General features: G+C 49.2%; 9 protein-coding genes across 9 annotated transcripts; 6 read left to right on the top strand and 3 right to left on the bottom strand.

The window, feature by feature from the left end:
• Window positions 1–520: 520 nt before the first annotated feature.
• On the top strand, window positions 521–2,855 carry CI109_106650 (uncharacterized protein; the record flags this gene model as incomplete). The annotated part of the gene is made up of 11 exons (XM_032008332.1): window positions 521–762; window positions 827–914; window positions 982–997; window positions 1,066–1,271; window positions 1,343–1,759; window positions 1,824–1,856; window positions 1,929–1,998; window positions 2,055–2,127; window positions 2,193–2,405; window positions 2,471–2,495; window positions 2,547–2,855. The coding sequence occupies 11 exons, from the start codon at window positions 521–523 to the stop codon at window positions 2,853–2,855; spliced, it is 1,692 nt and encodes a 563-aa protein (XP_031857391.1).
• Window positions 2,856–3,271: 416 nt separating this feature from the next.
• Window positions 3,272–4,634, bottom strand: CI109_106649 (uncharacterized protein; the record flags this gene model as incomplete). Its single annotated transcript, XM_032008331.2, has 6 exons — window positions 3,272–3,705; window positions 3,835–3,890; window positions 3,978–4,045; window positions 4,194–4,342; window positions 4,415–4,501; window positions 4,577–4,634. 6 exons carry the CDS (start codon window positions 4,632–4,634, stop codon window positions 3,272–3,274), a joined length of 852 nt encoding a protein of 283 aa, XP_031857390.2.
• Window positions 4,635–4,834: 200 nt separating this feature from the next.
• Window positions 4,835–5,348, bottom strand: CI109_106648 (uncharacterized protein; the record flags this gene model as incomplete). Its single annotated transcript, XM_065967880.1, has 4 exons — window positions 4,835–4,975; window positions 5,042–5,048; window positions 5,124–5,140; window positions 5,247–5,348. The coding sequence occupies 4 exons, from the start codon at window positions 5,346–5,348 to the stop codon at window positions 4,835–4,837; spliced, it is 267 nt and encodes an 88-aa protein (XP_065823952.1).
• Window positions 5,349–5,838: 490 nt separating this feature from the next.
• On the bottom strand, window positions 5,839–9,825 carry CI109_106647 (uncharacterized protein; the record flags this gene model as incomplete). The annotated part of the gene is made up of 4 exons (XM_032008330.1): window positions 5,839–6,224; window positions 6,284–7,124; window positions 7,182–9,587; window positions 9,685–9,825. 4 exons carry the CDS (start codon window positions 9,823–9,825, stop codon window positions 5,839–5,841), a joined length of 3,774 nt encoding a protein of 1,257 aa, XP_031857389.1.
• A 1,745-nt stretch (window positions 9,826–11,570) lies between these two features.
• Window positions 11,571–12,120, top strand: CI109_106646 (glutaredoxin; the record flags this gene model as incomplete). The annotated part of the gene is made up of 4 exons (XM_032008329.1): window positions 11,571–11,651; window positions 11,717–11,775; window positions 11,837–11,859; window positions 11,981–12,120. 4 exons carry the CDS (start codon window positions 11,571–11,573, stop codon window positions 12,118–12,120), a joined length of 303 nt encoding a protein of 100 aa, XP_031857388.1.
• A 981-nt stretch (window positions 12,121–13,101) lies between these two features.
• CI109_106645 (uncharacterized protein) lies at window positions 13,102–15,320 on the top strand (the record flags this gene model as incomplete). Its single annotated transcript, XM_032008328.1, has 3 exons — window positions 13,102–13,263; window positions 13,348–13,863; window positions 14,001–15,320. 3 exons carry the CDS (start codon window positions 13,102–13,104, stop codon window positions 15,318–15,320), a joined length of 1,998 nt encoding a protein of 665 aa, XP_031857387.1.
• A 583-nt stretch (window positions 15,321–15,903) lies between these two features.
• On the top strand, window positions 15,904–17,795 carry CI109_106644 (uncharacterized protein; the record flags this gene model as incomplete). Its single annotated transcript, XM_032008327.1, has 3 exons — window positions 15,904–16,589; window positions 16,719–17,103; window positions 17,181–17,795. 3 exons carry the CDS (start codon window positions 15,904–15,906, stop codon window positions 17,793–17,795), a joined length of 1,686 nt encoding a protein of 561 aa, XP_031857386.1.
• A 467-nt stretch (window positions 17,796–18,262) lies between these two features.
• Window positions 18,263–20,937, top strand: CI109_106643 (uncharacterized protein; the record flags this gene model as incomplete). The annotated part of the gene is made up of 19 exons (XM_032008326.2): window positions 18,263–18,344; window positions 18,437–18,570; window positions 18,710–18,824; window positions 18,913–18,959; window positions 19,059–19,089; window positions 19,172–19,271; window positions 19,332–19,345; window positions 19,408–19,508; window positions 19,571–19,735; window positions 19,802–19,846; window positions 19,917–19,937; window positions 20,006–20,067; window positions 20,120–20,131; window positions 20,199–20,302; window positions 20,373–20,382; window positions 20,435–20,555; window positions 20,620–20,651; window positions 20,707–20,745; window positions 20,826–20,937. 19 exons carry the CDS (start codon window positions 18,263–18,265, stop codon window positions 20,935–20,937), a joined length of 1,347 nt encoding a protein of 448 aa, XP_031857385.2.
• Window positions 20,938–21,309: 372 nt separating this feature from the next.
• On the top strand, window positions 21,310–24,011 carry CI109_106642 (uncharacterized protein; the record flags this gene model as incomplete). Its single annotated transcript, XM_065967879.1, has 5 exons — window positions 21,310–21,501; window positions 21,598–23,166; window positions 23,304–23,541; window positions 23,647–23,858; window positions 23,985–24,011. The coding sequence occupies 5 exons, from the start codon at window positions 21,310–21,312 to the stop codon at window positions 24,009–24,011; spliced, it is 2,238 nt and encodes a 745-aa protein (XP_065823951.1).
• Between the last annotated feature and the right edge of the window lie 259 nt (window positions 24,012–24,270).

The raw sequence follows: 24,270 nt of genomic DNA, 5'->3' as shown, positions 1-24,270 counted from the left end.
CCTGACAATAGTCGGGCTTCTGCTGGACTCCCGGCTCTGGCTATATGTACCCGAGTATGTCAGTCTGAGTAGATGTCATTCATGATTCGATTCAAAGCACGGATGGATTATGATCTGGCTGATGCAAGTATACACGTCGTTCAAGCGTTTGAAGCGTTCAGGCGACCTCTCCAAATCCCACTCACCTGGAGTTATCGGCTAAATTGGCCGGCCCTTTTTCCGACTCGGCCCCACATATGCGCCAAGCACGTCGTCTAAATCCGTTTTTATCACATTGTACCCCATATGGAGACAATCAACAGTTTAACCTCTCTCATTTTGTTGAATCTTACCTCGCTCTATACCAAGGAAGGTTGCTAGAACTCGAAGTACAGTACGAATATAGACGGGTCATGGAGACGGACAAGTGCAACTATAATCTGGAGGATTGACACACAGCATAGGATCGATTGTTAACGTCGTTTCATCTCTTCGCCCCTTGCAATACACTTGAGCCACTACCGTTCATACCTCGCAAGTCATGGCATCGCAACATCCCGCTCCTTCGAGAGCCTCTTCGAGATTGCGTCACCATCCCTCACATCTGTCAGACGAGCTGCAACCGACCGAACCTATAGAACCGACCTTTGCCACGGGAGCCGTGATGATGGCCCACGCAGAACATGGAGAGCGATCACAGATCCAAGGGAAAAGTCCGTTGGTTCTCAAGAGACTGAGAAAGGAGATGCCTTTACCTGGAGTGGTCGAATCAAGAGTGATGTTGTGAGTATCTATCTATTCGAAATATCTCCCCGGACTCAGTGAACGGTAATTGCCTTGCTCCAAGGGGAGTCCTGTTTCTAGTCATGTTCCTTGCTGGATGGAATGATGCCAGTCAAGGACCGTTACTGCCCACACTTCAGGAGTATTACCATGTGAGTGGACACGCGCTTCTGTCACACCCAGTCCGAGTTCGTCACTCATGCCGTCGTTATATCACAGGTCAACTACCTTGTCAGTGAGTACACCTGGACCCATACTTTTCCTACGCAGAGATGATCTCGACTGAGTCACGCTTTTGCTTAGTCGCTACAATCTGGATCGCCTCATGTGTCGGATTTATCGCTTCTGGTGTTGCCAACGTCTACATCTCGGATCGGTTTGGTTTCGGTATCACCGCGCCTTTCGGTGCTTTCATGGGAGGTGTAGCCTATGTCTTGATGTGTTGGGGTCCACCCTTCCCCCTCTTCGTGATAGCTTTCATTCCCAACGGATTCGGCTTGGGTCTACAGGTGAGTCGTGACGCACCTCTCTCTCTCTTTTCTTTTCCCGGACCTCGATGTCGATTGACTTTCAATCACAGGATGCGCAAGTCAACTCCCTCACTACACGACTGCCCAACGCTATCACCAAAATGTTCCTCATGCACGCCATGTACGGTTTCGGCGCTACCGTTTCGCCCTTTGTTTCGACCGCTTTCGTCCAACACGTCGGGCAAGAAGTCTACTATTATTATGCCGTATCGCTAGGATTGGCACTCATCACCGTTGCTGCGCTGCTCATAGTCTTCAAGCTGAGAACGGAGGAGCAGATCGTCGGTCACCGAGCAGTGGAGGGACAGGAGGCACCTTTGAGCGAGAATGAGAAAGCGGCAGGGGAACGTCGGACAGTGCCGGTGTCTGCGGGATACGTGGAAGGAGCTGGTGGAAGCTCGGGAAAGATGAAGCAGATCTTGAAGACACCTTCCGTGCACTTTATGGCTTTTTACATCCTCATCTATGTGAGTTGTGCGGGATCATGGTCGTGGTCGACCTGATTGGCTGACGAATCCATTGGCTATGTAGGTTGGAGTAGAGGTAATGATCGGAGGATGGGCGGTAAGTTTTGCATATTCTGTTTGGAATCCCCAAGAAGATCGGAGTCATTGATGAGACTGTCGCTTTTCGCAGACCTCATTCTTGATTGACGAAAGAGGCGGAGACTCGAATGCTGGTTACGTTTCAGCGGGTTACTTTGGGGGTGAGTCCAACAAGGGATTGTAGTTGAGGAAACGACTAATCGCTCATGCCATTCAGGCATCACAATCGGTCGAATTATTCTGATCCCGGTTACACACAAGCTTGGCCATCACCTTTCCATCTGGGTTTAGTGAGCTATTCTGTCCTCGCCATCGTAAAGGAAGTGTATTTGCTGACTCGATCGATGCTTGGTAGCTCGATATTCGCTATCGTGTTATCCGTCATAATTTGGGTCACGCACTCCATCGTCGCTAATTCCATCTGTTTCTCTCTCGTTGGTGTGTTCCTCGGCCCATTGTACCCGATCGTCATGAACGTCGTGGCCGAGATCATACCCGGAGAACTGCAAGGTGGAAGTATCGGATGGATTGCGAGTCTCGGTCAAGCAGGAAGCGCAATGATGCCATTGTGAGTGTAATTGACTCTCATTCTCAGACTGCCAAATACCGCAAGCTGACGGTCGTGTGTAACAGCATCGCTGGAGCCATATCTGAAAGAGTGAGCTAGTTTGTTTCGGAAAAATATCAGCTTGAAGTTGACATGACGCAGTACGGCGTATGGATCCTTCAACCTGTGACGATCGCCTTTTTAGCCTTTTCACTAGTATTATGGTTCTTCGTCACTCGAGCTAGTCCTTCAGATCGATCATTCTGGCCTCAATGGACAGCTACATCAACAGAGACGAAAGATGGATCAGAACTCTCTGTCTCCGAATCTTCCGGTGATGCGACTGGGAAGGAAAACGAAAAAGGTCAGAGAGCAATCTCGGAGATGGAATCGAAATCTCCTTCGAATTCGACGCCCACACCGGCATATACACTTGAAGAAGGGGAGCGGGAGCGAGAGAGAAAGGTGTAGTCCTCATCTTTAGCATCGGTTACGGTTTCTTTTGGTCTGGTCTGGTTCAATTATCCAATGTAGCAAAAGGAAATCAAAAGGGCTTCTCCCCATATCATATACAGTACGAATAGTTATATCTTTACAATCAACTAATTAATGGAACGGACATTCTTTAGATATTACAATGTAAAGGAACGTGTTACGGTAGCTGATAATCAAGCTAAAGCACAGAACATTCTGGCCCTGGCTCCACGATCTCGCCCCGTACCATTACTCGTATAGCAACAACGTTACATGAAAGGACACCAGTTGTACAGTCCCCAGACGGAAAGGTTTGCAACTCTTGTGGTACACACTCACCAAACGAAGTGCCAAACATTGTGTCTGAGGACTATGATGTAACATATACATCATACATTGATATCACTACAGTATCACGCCTCGGCTCTCTTTCTCCTCTCTTCTTCAATCGCTTCCTTCCCATCCTTATCTTCATCAAACTTGTACATCGGGAAATCCAACAACACAGTACGTTTAAACCAACCCGGTAAAGGTTTATACAAACTTGGCGGGATTGGGAACAATATACTAGTTTTGTGTAGATACGACTTATAATTCGTCCAAATGGCACTCCCATCCTCTTCACGCGTGAACGAACTTGATTGTGGGGGAGAGCTGTTGTTATTGGAGTCGCGGTTCGTTGACGATTTGTGCGATAAGAGGAAATATTTCTTCGATGTAGGTTTTTCAGCAGTTGGGATACCCGATAAGAATAAGAGTAAGAGCATTGTGAATATTGGGGCAGCAACAGAAGCGTATTGTGCTCTCTTTGCATTGGTAGAGAGGGGAGAGTGAAGTGCGGGCGAGACTAAGGTGACGCGAGGAACAGGTTAGTATCAGTATCAGTACTCGAACGAACGATCCTCGATCCTTCATCGTACTTGGCCACAATGGGCAAGCCGCTTCCAAGGTTCGAAGGGGTCCACTTGTCACTCACGACACAACGCCCACAAACCCCAATGGAGAGTGATCTCGCCAAAGTAGGGTGGATGTCTACACTCAGACAAGTCAGCCTCATCGGGCATTTGAGATCCCAAAGCGGGACGGCAAAGTCTGTGAGGCTAGAAAAAAGGGGCTCACCTCGAGAATCGCCACAAGCCCTTGGTGCAAGGCTGACCTTTTGGTGGGTGCGACGATTTGAACAGGTACTACGATGAGTAACGCGAATCAGCCCGAACCCACCGCATGCGCTCAAATCATCTCCGACCCAAAGATAACGATGACTTCTCATTCTCTCCTCGTTTCAATTCAACGATGTATTAATGTAAATTGAAAAGCCTGTCACGTCACACTCACCTTCTGCACATCCCCTACAGCTTCCCAGAACAATCCTATCGCAAACAAGATAACACCCAGTATATCCGCCGCTGTCCCAAAAGACGGATTACCCCCTCCTCTGGCAGGATCAGACACGGCTGGCGAATTGAGTATGACCACGGGAAGGGCTTTAGTTCGGAAGACAACCGTCTATCAGCTGGCCTTGACTTACAGTTCATCAAGGCAAGAAGGGGACTTACAAACTACCCAGACCCATAAGATTTGACCAGCCCAGAATCCTGCGAATTTGAAGAAATGAGATCTGATATCGTCGAACCGCGTATCGCCTAGCGAAGGGAACCGCATGTTAGCCGATCCGATCGGTGAACATTGTTGGGTGAGTGGGTGAGTGGTGGACTCACTACCCGTTTTAAGAACACGGAAGAGAAGGAATCCAGCGAGACGTGAGGCCCAAATCATCATGAACACAGAAGCGCTGTGATATCGGGAGAAGTCAGCAGTCACACGTTGAACGAGTGTTCGGACTAGACGTGAGAACTCACATGATATTCCTGCGAGTGCGAGTCAGCAATACGTTGTGAGCATTCGGATTCGGATGACAGAAGGCTAGTGTAGGGGAGGACATACCGAGCATAGAAAGCTGCCATGTAGAATGCGTGTTAGCAGTCGTTCTGTAGTGCGCCTGCTGGTCGTCCTCCTCCTCCTTCTGCGAAAGCAGTAGACACAGGGGACAGGGATTGCAACTCACTGTTACCAGTCAAGAGAGTGATCAATGCCAAGATGAAGAAATTGGATCCTCCCTATGGACAAGATAGAACGACCATGAGCCGAGTGTCAAAGAGGCAAGAGGCTATAGATAGACTCACAGTGAAACTACGAAACGACATCACCATCCCAAAAGTATCAGCTTACCCCTTTCACAGCTTCCTTCGTTGAGGTACGACTCACTCTGTTATCTTATCAAACTATGTACCGAACAAAACAAAACACGTAGTATTATTTCAGCCTCAACTCTCATCTCGAAACTTGGGAATGGGAAGAATACAAAGTCGTTAAGGACTGACAACTCACCTGCAACGTCCAAGCGATTGCGAATCCAACCAATTGCCATGCTAATGTGATGAGCAACGATATCGTAAGGTTGTACGGATCGATTATAGTATGCGGCGACATCGTGTCGATCTAAGTCGTCCCTCTTGGATGTCGGGTGAGGGTGATTGATCTCGAGTAGCGTACAGTACCGTAGCGGACAGATGAAGATGGAGATTGAACAGTTGGTCAGATCCCAATCTTAAATCTGAAATTCTCGCCTTGTTTTCAAAATGATGAGGAAGGACTGGACGGTCGTTCCCCGTTCGTCGAGTAGCTTTAGTAGTGCTTCTAAATCACCGCAGGAGCGTGGAATGTATAGAAGATGATGGGTGTACAAGTCTAACACTGATAGTTTTTGTGTTGTTGTTGTTGATGTCGTCGTCGTTGTCACTGTTGAACAAGCAGCATGGTATGTCGTCACTTCTTGTTATCGTCCAGTGAGTCACGATCGATCATCGCACTCTCTCAGGCACGGTTGTTTAAACAAACCCTTCATTCCAAATGTTCGCATTCATGTTATCAACCCATCATTGCTACACTGTAGCGCTTCTAAAATAATCTATCGATGCCTTTAACTTGCATACCCCTTAGTTTCACAATCGTTGTTCCACGCATGCACACCCTCTTCCTCGCCCTCTTCTAGAACCTCTTTTTCCTCCAGCACGTAGTCCGATCCTCTGCTAGCATTTGTCGCTTGTCCCAAAGTACCCATCCATCCTCCTAATTCTTTGACAGTCGGACAATTCAGTCCCAGTCCTGCCGCCGCTGCTGCTGCCAGAGTTGACGAGCTGGTCGAGCTTGGTAGTGAAGATTTGAGCGATCGGAGCGACGGAGAGGTGGACATCATCCCTTGTCCAGTGGTTGGAGAGAGTGTGAAGCAGTGCGTTATGGGTGTCATGGGGTTACGGATGGAGCTAGACACGGGGACCAGTGTCACCGAAAAGAGGTTCGAGTGACCTGCAGGATTTTAAGATCAGCATCTGTATAGTCGAAGAAGCCATGCACAAAAAACTTACCACCCCATCCACTCCAATCTTTCACCTCTGCGACCTTCCCGATTCCACCCTCCACCTCCGCAAGCACTTTCAGCCCTTTTTCGCCCTTCTTTCTCCCTCCACCCACACCGAACAGACCTCCCGCTCTTTCCTGCGTCACCTGACCTACAACCACCAAATCGTTGAACACCAACATGGTCAGATTCTCCTCCTTCTCCTTCTTCCTGCTTTTGCTAGACGAGCTCGGAGTTGTCGGTCTCGAATGAGAGAACGAGTAGGAGTCGGCCGAGAAGGAAGACGCGGAGGAAGGGGATCTCGTCACGGTCGAAGGACGCGAGGGAGACGGTGATGCTTGATATTGATTCTTGTTGATCGAGTTTGACCTAGATGGTGGTCCACCATAATACGATGAACTGGTGGATGATACCGAGAAAGCCGACGTTCTCGAAGGCGTGAGAGATGCCGAAAAGTCCCATGGCGAGACAGAAGAGGCAGCAGTTGACGGAGCTGAAGACGATACGGTGGATGAGATTGATCCTCTTGAAGAATGAAAACTCCCCGCTCGGCCTCGTCCCTGAATACCGCTACCAGAGACTACGGAAGCACTGAAAACAGGAGCGAGATCTTTTCCTGGTACAATTCGAACAACCTGTCCTTGACCGATCAACTTTCGTCCCCGTTGAGCGAGGACAAAGCCTTCAGGAAGACCTTGTAGTCGAGATTCAAGAGCTTGCAGCTGTTCGAAATCTTCTTCTCTGGCTTTGGTAGCTTGCAAAGTGAGGATAATCGATTCTGTCGTCGAGAGCAAGGAGAGAATCTCAGCATGCGCAGGATGGGGATAAGGCGTGACGTCAAGAAGGCGCTATGGATCATCCAAGTCAGCTACGTCGTTTTTGGTGGTGGGAAACGCGTAGCTCACCTTCAAGAACAAAGGATACTTGGTCAATCTTTGAACAGGTTTCAACAGCATACTTCCAAGCGACATGGAGCCCAATACCTCCTCCTTCATCTGCATCCTCACAAACTCCCCGAAAACACTTTCTGGATCTCTCACATTCTCCTCCACCAACTGGACGACCGCTTCGAATCGCAACAGATACCACTCGTGGACATGCAACTTGCCCACCCAGCCCTTAAACATCCCGACAAAGGCGCCTACATCCAAGGCCTCTGATTGTCTTCGCATATCTCGCTCGGCTGCAGAGATCACCCCGTGCGCATGACTTATAGATTCGAGTGAATCGAAGAGATCGGTGATCTTGGCTGGGATACCAGAGATCCATTCGCCCTGAGGGGTTTTGAGGGGAATCGCGAACAGACGAAGGACTGTTCGCATGGATTTGATGAAAGCGTGTTCCGTCTCGCACATCTCCCAGATGATCTCTTGTCTTTTCACCTCGAGAGGTCCGTGGTTCTGCATTAGACGATGATAAGTCTCGTCTGAAGACAGGGAGGATCGCCATGTAGACGTTGGTGTAGCTGGCAACACGGGTGATCCTGGCTCGAGACATTTGCTATAGCCAGAGCTGGCGACATCAAATACTTCTTTCCGAGCTCTGGACGCAGGTCGAGGTGGTTCAGGAGTTCGGGACAGTAGCTCAGAAGACGACCGGAACTGTCTTGGTCGACGTGGGGGTGTTGAGCTGGCTTGCTTATTGCGTGACATGGAGGTGGTTCGTCTCAGAGGAGTGACATTGACTGTGGTTCGTGGGAAAGGGTACTCAGTCGACGTCGGTTTGGTGTTGGAGAGGTCAGGACTCGCAAAGTTTGCCTTCGTTTCTGGCCAACCGTGAGTCTCAGCGATCTCAGATTCGATGATCCCTCTCGGTCTATCAGCCCTGATATAGGGCAAGGGTAAAGAGATAGGCTGCACCGGGCTGGCCAAGGAGCCCTCTTCGGATGAAGACGACATGATGAACGATTCAGTGATCGATTCGTCTGAGCCTCGGCGTTCGTCTTCTGTACCTCCACAAGCCCAAAAGTATCCGCCTTGATCTGCTTCCAGATATCGATCGTGCTCCTGCACTGGATCTTGACGTAGGTCAAAAGATGCTCCAGGGGAGAAGAGATTGTTTTCTTCCAAGGTCTTCTCCGAAAGACTCCAAGGCTGGTTGAAATCAAGGTGAGCTACAAGTCCTCGCAGAGCACTAAGTCTTCGTTGAGCGGAATCTCTCTTTCTTCCTCCCATAGGCGTGCTCTCGCTCACAGTAGCGTCTGCACTTTCCACTGTAGTCGCCAACAGCTGGCTTGACACTGGTGCTGGTGCCGGTGCAGATGCTGGGAGCTCGGAGCTTGTTGGAAGGTCGAGCACTGTTGGCCGCGGGGTTGAAGCAGGAGAAACGGTGATAGTAGATATCGAATCTCCAGAAGGCGAGATACTTCTCGTGTAGGTCGGTTGAGGGGGTAAGAGGTCGTTGGATACGAGTGAGTGCGGTAGCGGTTTAGGCGACAGAATGGAAGGTCCTCGTCTGGCTCGAGCAGCTGGGGAAGGGGAAGGTAAAGCCGAGGACGATCGACGAGCGGGACGTGGTGGGGTACTTCCTCCACTCTCGGTGGCCAAGTTTATAGAAGGTGATCGAGAGGGCGAACGACGTCTTCTGTTTGCATTTGTGTTTATGGTTCTGCTGGGTGATCGGTCCCTCGTCATTACAAACCCATTGGCGGGAGGCGTAGGTAAACAATCGAGGTCATCCACACCACCGGTAACATTCAATCCGAGACCTATTGCTGATCGCGAATTTGGAACCGAAACTGAGACAGCTCTTGATCGTCTTCCTTCCCGACTAATTACAATCTGCACTTCTTCGCCTGCTGCTCCATCAAGTGGAGGTGAAACAATCGGCTCGGACCCGAAACTGGGACCAAGACTGGGACTGGTCGAGTAATCAACGGCAATACGTTTCGACCTTGAACTCTGTGGCGAAGGCATTGTTTGTTCGTCCAACATCGTAGGCGTGAGAGCCAAGGCGGGAAGGAGTTTCGAACTTGACCTGGAGTTACGTCGCGATCGGTTACTGGTGTTGTTTATCGGTGGCGGTGGCGTTGAGACACGTTGAGATGTTGACGAAGATGATGAAGCTGTAGAAGATGTGGATATGGACCGAGAGATGGGAGATGATGTCACGCCGCCTCTTTCGCGACGAAGTGTTACGGGTGACGCATTGGTGATGCTGAACATTGATGGATAAGGAGAGGGAGACGAGGTTGTAGCCGGGAGAGGAGGCACTGGTGGTGGAGCAGGAGCAGCCCGATGTGGTGAGAGGACATGTCGATTAGACCTTGTCATAGTTGCAGTAGTAGCAATAGTAGTGCGGTAAGGGGAAGTCTGGCAAAAGGAGAATCAACCGAAGTCTTATTAGCACAGTACCCGACACAAGATTGCTTTTATGTATATGAGAGTTCGAGTGTAACGATAAACTTACCGGTGTATCCCATTGCGGCATAGGGGGAGTCTCGACCTGATGCGAGATCCCACTATACGCATGAGCACCATGTGCAGATCGCATAGGCATAGACGGAGACCGAGGGTGTCGAGGGGGTGGGGATGGGAGTTGGGATGGCATCGTGCGACTTTGACGATGACGATGAGGAAGAATGGTAGATGAGACGAGACGTGTCTCTGAAAGTATGTGATGACTGTCTTGGACCTAGCCAGAGCAGAGTGTAAACGGGAAAACAAGGACCGAAATCAGAATCTAAAGCACAGTGGAAAAAAAAGAAACTGAATGGGAAAATGATTGAAACTAAGACTACAAGGAAACCCGTACCAATGTGTATATGTCGTTCGGATCGAGAGAGTAAAAGTTGTCGAGAGAGGGAAGGCTGCTCAGCAAGCCTAGCCTAGTGGAAGCAATGCGATGCGATGCGCTGCAAGCAGCTTGTCGCGTCCAGGTTTCAGTTCAGACTGGTTGATTTCGTTGTATCTGCGTGATTGGTGCAGTATCCGTTACCGCGGCCGAAAGGGGGTATGATGCTCGAGATCAAACCAGATGACTGAAGAAGAATAGATAGAGAACCACGTGAAGCGATACCGGATCGCTACACCTGAACAATAAGTCGAGCTTGACCAGGTGGGGAGAAGGTAGAACAAGGGTGAAATTCGAAATGGCTGTGGAAGTAGCAAAGGTTCAAGTGGACAATTAGCACCTGTCTCCATGCGGTGTCAAAGCAAAGGATGCACTGTGCAATGCAAGATACCTTTTACTCACAAAGCGGTACCACTCTCAGACGGATCTATCGAAAGGACTTGTCCGGTATTTCCCTCCTTCCGCTAATCACTGACTTTTGCCTTTGAACAGAAAGTCCAGATCCGAAGCTGAGCGTCTTGGTAAGGGAGGGTGCTCGAGGTCAACTGGCCCCGTAACCACGACTGGTGCTACGCCTCCTTCGAAATCGGGAAGTAAGACCGAATGATGAAAGTCACACTGGAAAGACCACGTATGACATTGAAAAGACTGCAATGATAGTGAGATCAGATGTAAGTTGATGCATACTGTACACTCTGAAGACTATGCGCAGGTAGTTGTTCGCGCCGCCCCTAATGTTTGAAACGCGAACATTTGATGATGAGCTTGGACATCCGCGCCGAGACCCCCCGATGGCCGTCAGTACCTATATTATTGAGTTCAATAGTTCAGTCAAGACGGAGTTTTAGTTCGTATTTTGCCTATTGTTCGTGAAGGAACGGTCGATGTACACGTTTCATGTTTCCAGGGTATATGTGAGTGAGTATCGGAAGCATAAGAGTACGGAATGGTCACGGTCTACCGGGCATCATGGGTGGTATGTACTGCAGCGGTGTCCCCAAGCGAGATGATATAAGAATATAGTGGGTACGTTGTGCACAGATGGAGATCGACGTCGATGCTGATCCGTTCCGCTGTATGATTACTCACCATCGTTGCTGTTGCTGAATAAGATGACTTACTAACATCGAAGATACTGATGGGTCGGTCGATGAACGACGCGTCGAAGAGAATTATTATTATCCAAGAACGGAGTCAAACGCCGCTTGTTCTCATCCCAAATTAACCGCAGAACTGTAAAATTCAACCGATGCGATGATGACATTCCCCCAGCAGCTTGAGCTTGAATAATAATAATAGTGACGATTGGTAATCACCACCAATTGACTCTCTTGCGTTCTCCCATTATTTCGATTCATATATAAATGTCTTCGAGCATCATTGCACTTCGACGTCTTACCTCTTTATCTTCACATCTCATCACCAAACCAAAGAGTTCTCTTTCCAACCTCAACCAAACAACAACTTTCAAACTGGGGTCTTCAATCTCAACAAACATCGCAATGAGCAAAGAAGTCAAATCTCTCGTCGACAAGACAATCGCCGATAACAAGGTCGTAGTCTTCTCAAAGTCATACTGCCCTGTGAGTGCACTTCTATTGCAGGCTTAGACAGGTCTCCTCGCTGACGTTTGACATTACCTTTGTAGTACTGCAAGAAGGCAAAGTCTTATCTTTCCGAGGACACTAGCGATATCGCCATCCTCGAGTGAGCTTTCATCTTACGCCACCACGGTAGTATTCAAGCTGACAATCGTTCCTCACTACAGGCTTGACGAGCGTGACGATGGTTGTGAGTATCTTTTCCACTCTATCTTCTACTTGCTCTTGATCCTCCTCATCCTCATAATTCATAATTGGTCTTTCGATTCCATCTGAGACGTGCTGACAATACTTGTTCTCCCCCCTCTCAGCCGCCATCCAAGCTTACCTCAAGGAGCTCAACGGCCAAGGCACCGTCCCCCACGTTTACATCAACAAGGAGTTCATCGGTGGTTCTTCCGATCTCCTCAAGCTCTCTCACGCGCAAGTCAAGCAGAGGATCGCTGCTTAGATTATTTACAAGCTAGCTTATCGTCAAGTATAATGTAACTTGTAGAGCGTAGTGAGAATAAAGAAGAACAAGACGTATGCATATCAGCAGTCAGTATTACGAGGTGTCTCCATGTAACACATAGAGGCGAGCAAATCCATCGTTGCTGCGTATTGTTCAAGGGTGTGTGCGCGTGTGTTGCACGTCGTATTTGGAAAACAGCTCGAGTTCAGGTGTGGACTGGCGGTGGTGACAACACAAGTTCCGGTGCCGACTTCCGGCTCTCCTTCTTTCATCTGTCCGTCTCATTTCCGCTGTCCGCTCGGACTTGTTGAGAACTTATTCTTCATCCTCATCCTCATCATCTAGGCTTTACCTTCCTAAACATCAAATACATAGTTGCTAGGCACCAACGACACACTTCACATAGTCTGTTTGAACAAACCACTCTTACCCGTATGCCCCCATCGTAGCGCTGGTCTCGGTCACGATCAATATCAATATCAACACTCAATGGCGGGACAATAACCGGACTCCATCTCTCTTTCCTGGCGAAAGAAAGGGTCGTCGGCATATTCAAAGCCGCACATACACACATATCTCTTTAGTACCAACAATCACCTCGTCAACGCCCTGCACTTCCATTGACATTTGGATCCGTCGTCTTTATCGACCTTCAACATCCTTCGTAAGATAGAAAGGACTCGCCTGTTCAAAGGATCCAACATACTCTCCTTTCCCTTCTTCACTGCGACAGCAATACCACAATCATCCAGAAACGCAGAGTCCTGCCCACTTTGACCTTCACCTCAATCCCCCTTCCTTGAAGAGGAAGGTACATCGACGCACATTGATCTCCCGCTCTGCTTTCCAAAGCAAATGCCGCCCTCCCCTCGGACTGTCCCAAAGTCAATACCGTGTCTCAGCTCGCCATTCCACTCCAGCACAACTCTAGCAACAACAAAATCCATCGTATCTTAACCGTCCCCAAATCCCCTTAATATGTCACTCCCTACTTCTGGTACGGTCCCACTCGTCGGTCCGAGCGAAGGACGACGTCCGAAACCTGCTTATTTGATAAAGTTCCCAGAAGAAGCGTGGTCTGCTTTGCAAGATGCAGCGGGGAGTGGGATTGAGATCTCGATAGGTGGTGATGGTGAAATGGTGAGTGTGTCCTCGATTTCTATCACCGCATCTACATCCCATGTGTCTAACTGACTTCACACACCAATTTGTTCGTCCGCTTAGACACTCAATATTCCCAATCAACCACCTGTCAAACTTGAACCCCGTCCCACCGGCAACCCATCCGAGATCCATACCTTCACTTCCGCTGGACCTTCCTCCTCGTTATCACTCACGGCAATCGCCTCCACTCGTCTTTCCGTCCCTATCACATCCGCCTTCACGGCCCGAGCAGCAGACAAGCTCAAAGCGCAAAATGACGCTATTGACAAAGAGAGGAAAGAGAGAGCGGTACGAGTAGAGTCGACATCCACATCGACATCGACAGGAACGGGGAAAGCGAAAGCTAGACCGGTGGAAAGGTTAGCGGCTGCTGGAGCTACGATGGGACGAACACATAGTAGTCCAGCTATGGGGAGTGCTCCGGTAGCAAGTGCGAGTACAAGCGGGAACGGACATCCAATGATACCACTCAAAACTAGGGTGATGCAGCTGTTGGCGTTAGGGTCGACAACGGTCGCTGATATCGTCAGGAGAGTGGGAGGCGACGAACAGAATGTGATGAGAGTGGTGAATGTGGTGAGCAGCCCTCGTCCACCGTCCACTTTAATTACAGTCCACACGTTCTCCTTAGTCCTGCACTACCACTCGGCAACCATGCTCAGATGTTTCGTCTGGCTTCTTGAGCTGAGATGCTAATAACTGCCCTTTCTCAGGTCGGCCGGGCGTCCCCTACCTCCCCACCGACATACACTCTATTACCCAACCAATACTCCAAAATCAAGATTGGTCCCGGGCAGTGGAAATACACCTATGCCGAACAACAGCAAGTGGTCCGCTTAGCTCGAGAAGCGTTCGATGAGCTGGGTTTGCCCGCCGACGCGGAAGAGAGATTTGATCTGGATAAGAAGGAACAAGAAGCGATGAATGGATATCAAAGCAGTGCGGGCTCAGTCTCGTCTGGCGATTCGGAAAAACCTCTAGCGGCGCACACTGGTCTGACTCATGTCCCAACGTCGCAACATCCTCCGACTGTTACTGTTGAGGCAAGCATGAAGAAGGAGAAGAGGACGGAATCTCCCGCACCGACAGCTTCTCGAGCAAAGACCACGACGGACGGTACAACATCGAAGAAAGCGGCACCTCAAAGTAAGATTGCAAAGGAACGAGCAAAATTCATGGCTGAACAGAAACGAGCGACGAGTTTGCCGAATGTCAAAGGTGTAGATGGCACAGCGAGTCCGAGAGTGACTCCGGCCAAAGTGGGAGAACCTACGGAGAAGAATGGGAAGAGGAAACGTGATGCAAGCGAGAAGAATATAAGAGAATCGTATGATTATTCGTCGGATGAAGGTGGAGAGCCGTTACGTGGTAGAATGGCGGCAGTCACGAGGGAAAAGGAGAAAGAGAGAGAGAAGGTGAAGAGCCATATCGTCCCAACGGAGAGCGATAAGGAGAAGGAGAAGATACCAGCAGGAACGGGATACAAGATCCCGAAGAAGAACAAGACGACGACGATACATTCCTCGCCTGCGAGACCTCCACGAGAGGTGGACTACACTTCGAATAGCAGTGGTGAAGAAGGGGAAATACGAGGTCGACCACCAACTGCTGATACAAGCAGCGTGAAGCGAAAGAAGGCTCCTCCTCCTCCTCCTCTTCCACTTGAAGCCAGAGTGAACGGAAATGCCAAAACTCGAGAGGAGATATCGACTTCTTTACCTGTTCATCCTACCTCTGCACCGATAATCCGATCTACCTCTTATCCAGGTTCGACCTCGGCTTCACATTCTCGTTCCTCTGGTTCTGGTTCGGGATCGGGATCACATCCTGACCCTGAAGCTTTACGAGATCGGTACGAAGAACTCTTCCCAGCTTACGAACAACTAACAAAGAAGTTGATGAAAGTGCATAAAGCGGCGGAGAGTGGGGAAGAAGTTGGATTCGGAGAAGAAGAGGTGGCGAAGATGGTAGGTAAATTTGAGAGATGGCATAAGGAATTGGCAGAGATAAGGAGGTGGTTTGGAGAGAAGTGAGCGCTATCCCATCTTGTCGATGTTGATGAAAGCTATTCGGGACGAGGGGATCCTGAGTGATGGGTGGCAGCTAGATGGAGGGATTCGACCACTATGGGAGATATCAGTGCTTTCTGTGTTTCTGTGCGGTTTACAGCACTTGCAGGGGGTTAGGAGAAGTTGGTATGTAATATTGTATACATTGTTGCCAATTATAATAGAGTGATATGTACCGTTCCCTCTTTGCGCTGTGCATCTGTAGGTAGCAATAATGATACCTGTCACTGTCGACGAAGCAGTCTGCGACTACGGATGCTGAGCTGGACGGACCTGGGTTGTCACCCCGTAAAGTGACGTCACGCTATTAATAATGAGTGTTTGTTATTGTCACAGGCAGGGCTGTGAAATTTGCCGCCGTTACGAGATTGTCTATTTTTACATTCACAACGCTAGGGAGAGGATTTCACCATCACTCCTTTGTTGGATTAACATACTTGTCTTCTTACCGCCTTCATCTGTCTACTGTCCAGCTCGATATCCTAGACATCTTTCCTTTCTACTCTCTCTTCTATCAAAGCCAATCCGCTCAGCCACATAGCTTACGATGGGCTCAGACAACGAAAAACAGCCTGAGGGAGGCTACGACTCTACCCGACTTCCGCCTTCCTCTTCGCCCACTTACACCGTCCGAATCACCTTCCACAGCGCGTCCAACTTACCCGTTGCAGATCTCTCTGACGGTCTATCGGACCCGTTCATCTTGGCTCAATTGACGACTTCCCACAAGACACGACACGACAAAGATCCTTATCTCCGCTATCGAAGTAAGACCGTTCAGAGGTCTTTGGAACCGCGATGGGATTCGTCATGGGTAGTAGGGGGTGTACCATCCGACGGATTCAAACTTGAAGCAAGGATATATGATGAAGATCCACAAGATCATGATGACAGATTGGGTAAAATCGAATATACGAGTGGACCCCTCGACTCCGGGTTCAAGGGGATCAGAGAAGAGAGTTTCAAGGTGAAGAGAAGTGGGGTGGATCTTAAAGCTTATGCTATAAGATGGTTATGTGTGGGTTTGCATAAAAGTCAGAAATTACATGCCGAACTGGTCATGAGTGTTGAAGTCCTAGGAAAGACGGAAAAGGATAAAGATAACGATCAGAAGGGAGATGAACCGGGAAAGGCCTATACACTCAATGGGTTTTGGTTCAAACATTATAGTCCGATGATCGGGAGGTTGACAGGGACAAAGGGCAAGGATTCAAAAGGTGCAGAGAAATATGAGTGAGTGTGAACGACTAGGATCCAACCCCATCTCGGAATGTTTGCTGGCGAAGGATACAATTTTAGCGCTGGCGCTGGAGCATTTGAAGGTGAACAATGCTAACATGTCGATGCTCCCGCCCCGCTCAGCTTCGAAGCCAACGAGATCCAACTACGCGGTCCAGTTCCCGACGAACTCTATCACCGATATGTCGATTTCAAACCTTTCGTCTCTGGCATGTTCACCGGTACAGGACTACGAGGTCGGATTCTCCACAAAGCGCTGCATCACCAACACGAACGGATATACAATTTCGACAAGAAGACAGAGTACGGCGAATTCTCCTCGAACGGTAGCGAGGAAGAACAGGGCAAAGAGAGAGCGTTGAAGTTTTTGGAGATGGTGCATTATGATCAAGGGGGAAGAATATTCACCTATGTGATTACATTGGATGGGATGTTCAGGTTTACGGAGACCGGTAAAGAGTTTGGCATCGATCTGTTGTCCAAACATACGATGCACTCGGATGTCAACGTGAGTGACCCTCTTTAAGCCGCCGTGACACCACTCGCCTGTGACTTGGCTGACCTGCAAACATGTTTCATTTACAGATCTACATCGCCTGGTCTGGTGAATTCCTGATCCGTCGACTCTCTCGTCCCGATAAATCACCCTCTGATCCAGAACAACACACTCATCCTGCCGAACCCGTCTCTGGTGGACCGCCCAAGACAGCTCCTCCGAAGGATCCGGCAGCATACGAACTGATCATCGATAATGATTCTGGAACTTATCGACCTGACGCGAAACTTATCCCTGTTCTCAAAAAGTTCCTGGAGAAACAATTCCCAGAAATGAAAATCACCGTTATGAACTGCACGGATGACAAGTTGGAGAAGATCAAAGAGGATCAGAAGAAGACGAAAGGAAAAGAAGGACAAGGTATGGTCATTGGACAAGGAAGTACGTCTTCACTCGGCAGTGATGATGCCGATGGTGATGGTGGAAGTATTTCTTCTTCCGACGAAGAAGATTTGGAAGAGAGAGCGAGAATGGTGGATGATGATAATGCCAATGCTGGTAATGGTGGGACGGGTATGATGGGCAAGCTGGATCAAGGGGTGAATGCGGTAGAGAAACCGAAAGAAACGATCAAGGGAGCGTTGGGATTGGGTAAAGGGAAAGAAGAGAGGGAAAAAGCAGAAGCAAAGGAGGATCAGCTTTAGAGTCGAGAGGGAGGTTGCGCAGAGATCGTTCAGAGGTACTGTGTAGTCTGCTCTGTATTGTGTAGTGACACAAAGCTGCGTGGTGGTAATAATACTAAATATAATCCTATAATATGTGGTTGTTACTCGTAGCGTTCCATATTAATGACGATACGTAATGTGATGAACTATACCCTAGCTAAGGAGATAAGATTAGGAAAATTCCAAATTACTGTAGGGACATAACCGGTCAGGTCCACGTTTGTGTGCGCGAAATAACGAACGTGCTTTATAGAAGTTGCTCACACGATCAACTTTCACGGCGTAGAAATGTTATATCGATGTCGTAATTAATCCTCTCTCCAAAGTTTATCTTGATTTGCCAACCACCGTTCACACTGCCCATCATCGTCGGATAGGAACGTACCGGATCAGAGATACTGTAGAACCCACGAACACGATCGGACGTCCTCTGTACTCGGGGCGATATGAGGCACCCTTACATCGCCATGAGTGAGCAACAGCTCAATACGGGAATGGGTCTCCTCAACCTCAACGAGGGGAATATGAGTGAGTGTCCACTCCCTTCATATAGTGCAGCAGATCAATCAAATGATACTTAGCTTACGATTCATGTTCATGTGTGCGATCTCACGAACCAGGCGATACGTCGAAACATGTTCATGTACCGGTTGATTCACCCTTGTTCGGGTGGTATCTCGTTGTCATATTTGGTCTGGTCTTGCTAGGAGGGGTGTTTTCAGGCTTGACACTAGGACTGATGGGTCTAGATACGGTACGTTGTACGATCCCCAGCATCATGTCTCTCGGCACAGATCGAGATGCCACCCACTCGTGTACACCGACCACTTTCAATCTGCTACTTGCGTTGCGTTTCACGTACTGAACCCGCAGTGATTGCTCGACGTCGCTAGGTGAACCTCCAAGTCTTGTCTATCTCAGGGACAGAGGACGAACGACTGCAGGCTCCGAGGGTACTTGATCTGCTCAAGAAGGGGAAACATACGATGTTGGTGGTCTTGCTTCTTGGTAAGTCGATCCCTACGCACTCGGTCAACTTGTAATCATGGGAGGCGTCAGCAAAATAGCTTGGGGAACATGGCTGATCATGGTATAGGGAATACATTGATCAATACCTCGTTGCCAATATTCCTCGACTCGATCGTGAGTTGGAATGCGTCGTCAATGAAGCAGAATGGGGATCGCTGCACACGCCTTGGCTACAGGCGGTGATGGCGAGGCTGATAATTGACTATGCTGTAGGTTGGAGGAGGATGGATAGCTGTACTGGGCAGTACTTTCTTGATTGTAAACAAGTCTCCCTATTCTGATTGTATGATGATGTGTATAGCCGATGACTGACTTGCGACCTGTAGCTCATCTTTGGAGGTATGCTTTACCTCTCTTCGAGATAGATGGAGAGATGGACGACGCACTGACGCAGCATTTGGTTGGACAACCGGCTTATATTACAGAGTGAGTATAGATGATTCAATCTGCGTAATAGATCCAATGCTGATACACGGATGGGCACAGGATCTTACCACAATGTAGGTCCACACCGCTCAGATTAACTCCGAACCCCCTGTTAACTCGACAACTACCTCTATAGCCATATGTAATCGTTACGGCCTAGCTATCGGAGCCACATTCGCTCCCGTAGTCCGACTCCTCATCGTGCTCATGTATCCAATTGCAAAGCCTATCAGCATGGTGAGTAGTCGTGCCCGCAGGCATGTACTGAGGCTGATTCGCTGCCCCTCTTTCCCGATCAGATCCTGGATTGTGTCCTTGGTGCTCATGACGAGCCTGTGACATATCGAAAGGCAGAACTGAAGACGTTCGTGAGTCTTGGAGTAGAGGACAAGCTAGGTGAAGAGGAGCTGGGTATGTTGGGGAGTGTCTTGGAGTTCTCCGGGAAGACAGTGGCGGATATCATGGTGAGCGGAAAGACTTTTCAATGTAACCATGTACCTTTGGCAACGGAGCTGACTAGGGCAAAACAGACCCCGAAAGAGGACATGTTTACCCTTTCAGCGGAAAGGATCGTGGTAAGTCTGCGCCCCCTCCCCAAGATAACATTGAAGTGCAGCTGCGCTGATGTCAAACTCATGACTTCAGGACGACGAGCTGGTCAGAGAAGTGAGCCTTGGCATAGAGATGATCACGACATCTTTCTCGTAGCGCAGGAAGCTCATGTTGGTACCCAGATCTTGAGGAAAGGATACAGCAGAATACCAATCTATGAGCCCAGTTCACCCGGGGCTTTCATGTGAGTGTACCGTATTGTCTCAACGTCGTAGGGGAGCTGACATCATTGATAGCGGTTGCATGACGTGGGTGACTACCAATTACCCTCGTCATCATCTCGGTTGACTAACCACAATTCACACCCGTCCACAGGATTAGGGGATTGGTGGGCTACGATCCAACAGATCTAGCGCCAGCTTCGAAGCTTGTCATGCAGGCTCTGCCCCAATGTCCACCTGATTTGACGTTGTTCGAGGGTAAGGGTCGCTCAGATCAGCGATTGTGATTGTGAGTGTAACAAACTGACCCCTCCACTTCCTTTGTCAGCCATGTCCTAGTAAGTATAACGTCGCACTCGACAGTCCGAATCAGCTGACATGTATCCCCAGCTTCCAAACTGGACGGAGTCATATGCTGCTAGTGACGAATGCCCCAGGCAACGATCACGGCGCAGTCGGACTTGTAACTCTAGAGGACGTGGTGGAAGAACTGATAGGAAAGGAGATCATTGTGAGTGGACGCGTGGACGCGTGGACCGCAGATTCGGAGGCATTGCTGATAGAAAGGTCAATAGGACGAGACGGATGTATATGTGGATATACACAGGTAAGTCCTTGTTCTAGATCTTGGTATGACATAGAGAGCTCAACCATTGGATCAGTCGCGTCCCCGTTGTTCGACGCAAGCATCGCGGAGAGAGGTGAGTCGACAAGTCTTGAGCTATGCGTTGTATACATTACTGATCATGTATGAAACGAATGTACGAATCAGATCTAATAGTCTCAGACGGCGGATATACGAAGGACACTTGGCACGAAGACGGGTGATGATGGATCCCCAAATAGGTCGTCTGGTAGATGATCAAGTAGAATCTTTGATAGAGGTGGTGTGATTTTGATTGTACTCACTCGTACAAGATGCGAAAAGTACGGAGATTGTCGGGGATGGGACCTTCCACGTGGCGCGTCTTTTTTTTCTGCTATTCGGGTCGTGCCATTATTTGTTGTCACCTCCATCGGCCGTGAAATGGATTATCATCGTTCTCATCGTGTCATCAACGCGTTCACCATCGTTCGACAACTCAGTTGTGTTTTCCGTCTGACAGTACTTGGCACTTTAACAGTTGTCAAGGGTTATATTCGACAGAGACAAAAGGAATATTACGTCTGACAGTCCGACAACCAATTCTGTCAGTCGATCACGCTCTCTTGACTTAGTCCTTCGGAGTGGCCAAAACCCTCACCCCATCGACTTCATCGACAAAATGCCGTCCCCAATCGACCTCCTCATTATCCTCCTCACCATCGGTCTCCCCCTTCTCTACATCTACCGCGAGTCTCTACCCGTCATCGGGGGTAAACCGAAATCGGGCGCTCTCAATGGCGCGACTGGTAGTGGGAAGACGAATGTGGATGAGGGCGATCCAAGAGATTTCGTCGTGAAGATGCAACGGGCCGTGAGTGATATTGTCTGATCTGTGGTTCAAGATGGATAGTCCGTTGTCATGGAAAAGGGATACCCATGCTGATGTTCATATGGTTTGGTGGGATAGAATAAACGATGTGTGATTTTCTACGGATCTCAAACTGGTACTGCTGAAGAATACGCTATCCGACTTGCGAAAGAGGCCAAATCCCGGTACGGTATCTCTTCCCTCGTCTGCGATCCCGAAGAATACGATATGAACTTGCTCGACCAAGTTCCCGAAGATTGCGCCGTCTTCTTCGTCATGGCCACCTACGGTGAAGGTGAACCTACCGACAACGCGACTGCACTCATGGAACTGTTGACGGAGCCTGAGCCAGAATTCTCCCAAGGAGGCGCTGCTCTGGAGAATCTCAATTATGTGGTCTTTGGTCTCGGAAACAAGACATACGAATTTTACAATGAAGTCGCTAGGAAGGTCGATAAACAACTGACGTCTTTCGGAGCGAGAAGGATAGGTGATAGAGGTGAAGGTGATGATGATAAATCGATGGAAGAAGATTATCTCGCTTGGAAAGATTCAATGTGGGAAGCTTTCGCCCAACGTCTCGAAGTAGAAGAAGGTGGTGCGGGAGACGTTGCCGATTTCGTCGTTCGAGAACTCGCCCCCGCCGACGCTCCTGCCGAAAAGGTCTATCATGGGGAATTGTCCCCCAGGGCTCTTCTCGCTTCGACTAGCGGGGCCAGCACCCCCGTAGGTGCTTATGGCGCCAAGAACCCTTACCCTGCTCCCGTACTTGCCTCCAAGGAACTTTTCGCCGTGGGAGGCGATAGGAATTGTATTCATATCGAATTCGACATCACCGGTTCTGGAATCACCTATCAACATGGTGATCACGTCGGTATTTGGCCTTCCAACCCCGATCTCGAAGTCGATCGATTACTCTCCGTCCTTGGTCTGAGCGACAAAGCGCAAGCTATCGTGGATATCGAATCGCTCGACCCTGCACTTGCCAAAGTTCCCTTCCCCACTCCAGCCACATACGACGCTATCTTCAGACACTATCTTGACATCTCGGCCATCGCTTCTCGACAAACCATTGCTTTCCTCTCACGATACGCGCCTACGGAAGATGCCAAGGCTAAACTCTCGCGATGGGGTTCAGACAAGGACATCTACCATGCGGAGATTGACGGACCTGCTCTCAAGCTCGCTGAAGTCCTTCAAGCTGCTACAGGGGATGGATTCCACCCGCCATTCGACAACTCCACGGTATGGCCAATCCCGTTCGATCGACTCGTCTCTTCTGTTCCACGATTACAACCTCGATACTATTCCATCTCATCTTCTTCCAAACTCCACCCTTCAGCGATCCACGTCACTGCCGTCGTATTGAAATACCAATCCGCCGCTTCCGCAGCTCATCATCACGAACCACGATGGGTCTTTGGTCTGTCGACCAACTTCATCTTGAACGTCAAGATGGCGCATTCGGGTCAGAACACCCCGGAATTGGAGAACGAGAATGGATTGGAAGCTGTTACGATGAAAAAGGTTCCGTCGTATAGATTGGCAGGACCGAGAGGACATTATGTCAAGGAGAGAGTGTACAGGGTTCCGATCCATGTGAGGAGGAGTACGTTCAGGTTACCGACTTCGCCAAAGGTGCCAATCATTATGATTGGTCCAGGTACCGTGAGTGTAGTTTGCGTCATTTTCTTTCCTCTATACCACACGGTGCTTCGTTAGACGCTCAGACTCCGGTGATAGCTCGGTGTATCTCGTTATAATCGATAGACAGCAGCTGACGTTGTTTCTTTACTCGTCTGTAGGGAGTTGCCCCGTTCCGCGGTTTCGTCCAAGAACGAGTAGCCCTCGCCCGCAAAGCAATCGAGAAGAACGGTCCGGACGCCTTGAAAGATTGGGCACCGATGTATTTGTTTTACGGATGTCGACGTGCCGACGAAGATTTCCTATATCGAGAAGAATGGCCAGAATATGAGAAGGAGTTGAAGGGTGTTTTCAGGATGAAGGTGGCCTTCTCACGAGAGATGAAGAAAGCTGATGGAGGTGAGTGCGAAGTCGCCCCGTCTCGTCTTGTGTCGTATATCAACCCAAACAAAGAGAGCTTTCGGTTCGAATCATAACAGTGCTGATTATTCTACCTCGGTATAGGCAAAGTTTACGTTCAAGATCTGATACATGAGTCAGCGTCAGAACTTGCCCCTCTCATACTTGAAAAGAGAGCATACGTCTACATCTGCGGTGATGCCAAGAGCATGTCAAAAGCTGTTGAAGAGCGTCTGATGCAGATGTTGGGCGAAGCAAAGGGCGGTAGTGCAAGTGTGGAAGGAGCGAAAGAGTTGAAAATGTTGAAAGAGAGGAATGTGAGTTATAGCGAAGCCTTCTCCCTTCCTTTCATCCCTCATCCTGGACTCGATTTGCTTGCACTTTCTCTTGGTGGAGTTGCAATCATGATAGTTGACTGACTCACAACCTGGTTCATATCACAGCGATTGATGACGGACGTTTGGAGCTAAGCAATGAGTATAGAGTACGAGTACGAGTACGAGTACGAGGACCAGATGTGCGTCAGGCGGACGGAGGGGAGGGGAGAGCAGGGGACAAGCTCATCTTCATAGTTACATTTCATACACAACTTGCATGCAGAAGTTTCGATATAGAGCTGTCTATCGCACTCGCACAATCATAGTGTGCTCTTACAGCCATCGCAGGAAACAAACTGTTGGATGTGGCAGACTCACTGCACGCTCAAGTCACAAATTGAAGAGATTATTG

Source organism: Kwoniella shandongensis, chromosome 12, assembly GCF_008629635.2.
Source record: "Kwoniella shandongensis chromosome 12, complete sequence".
NCBI lineage: Eukaryota > Fungi > Basidiomycota > Tremellomycetes > Tremellales > Cryptococcaceae > Kwoniella > Kwoniella shandongensis.
Note: the sequence above shows the minus strand (reverse complement) of the source record. Positions and strands in the feature narration are given on the sequence as shown.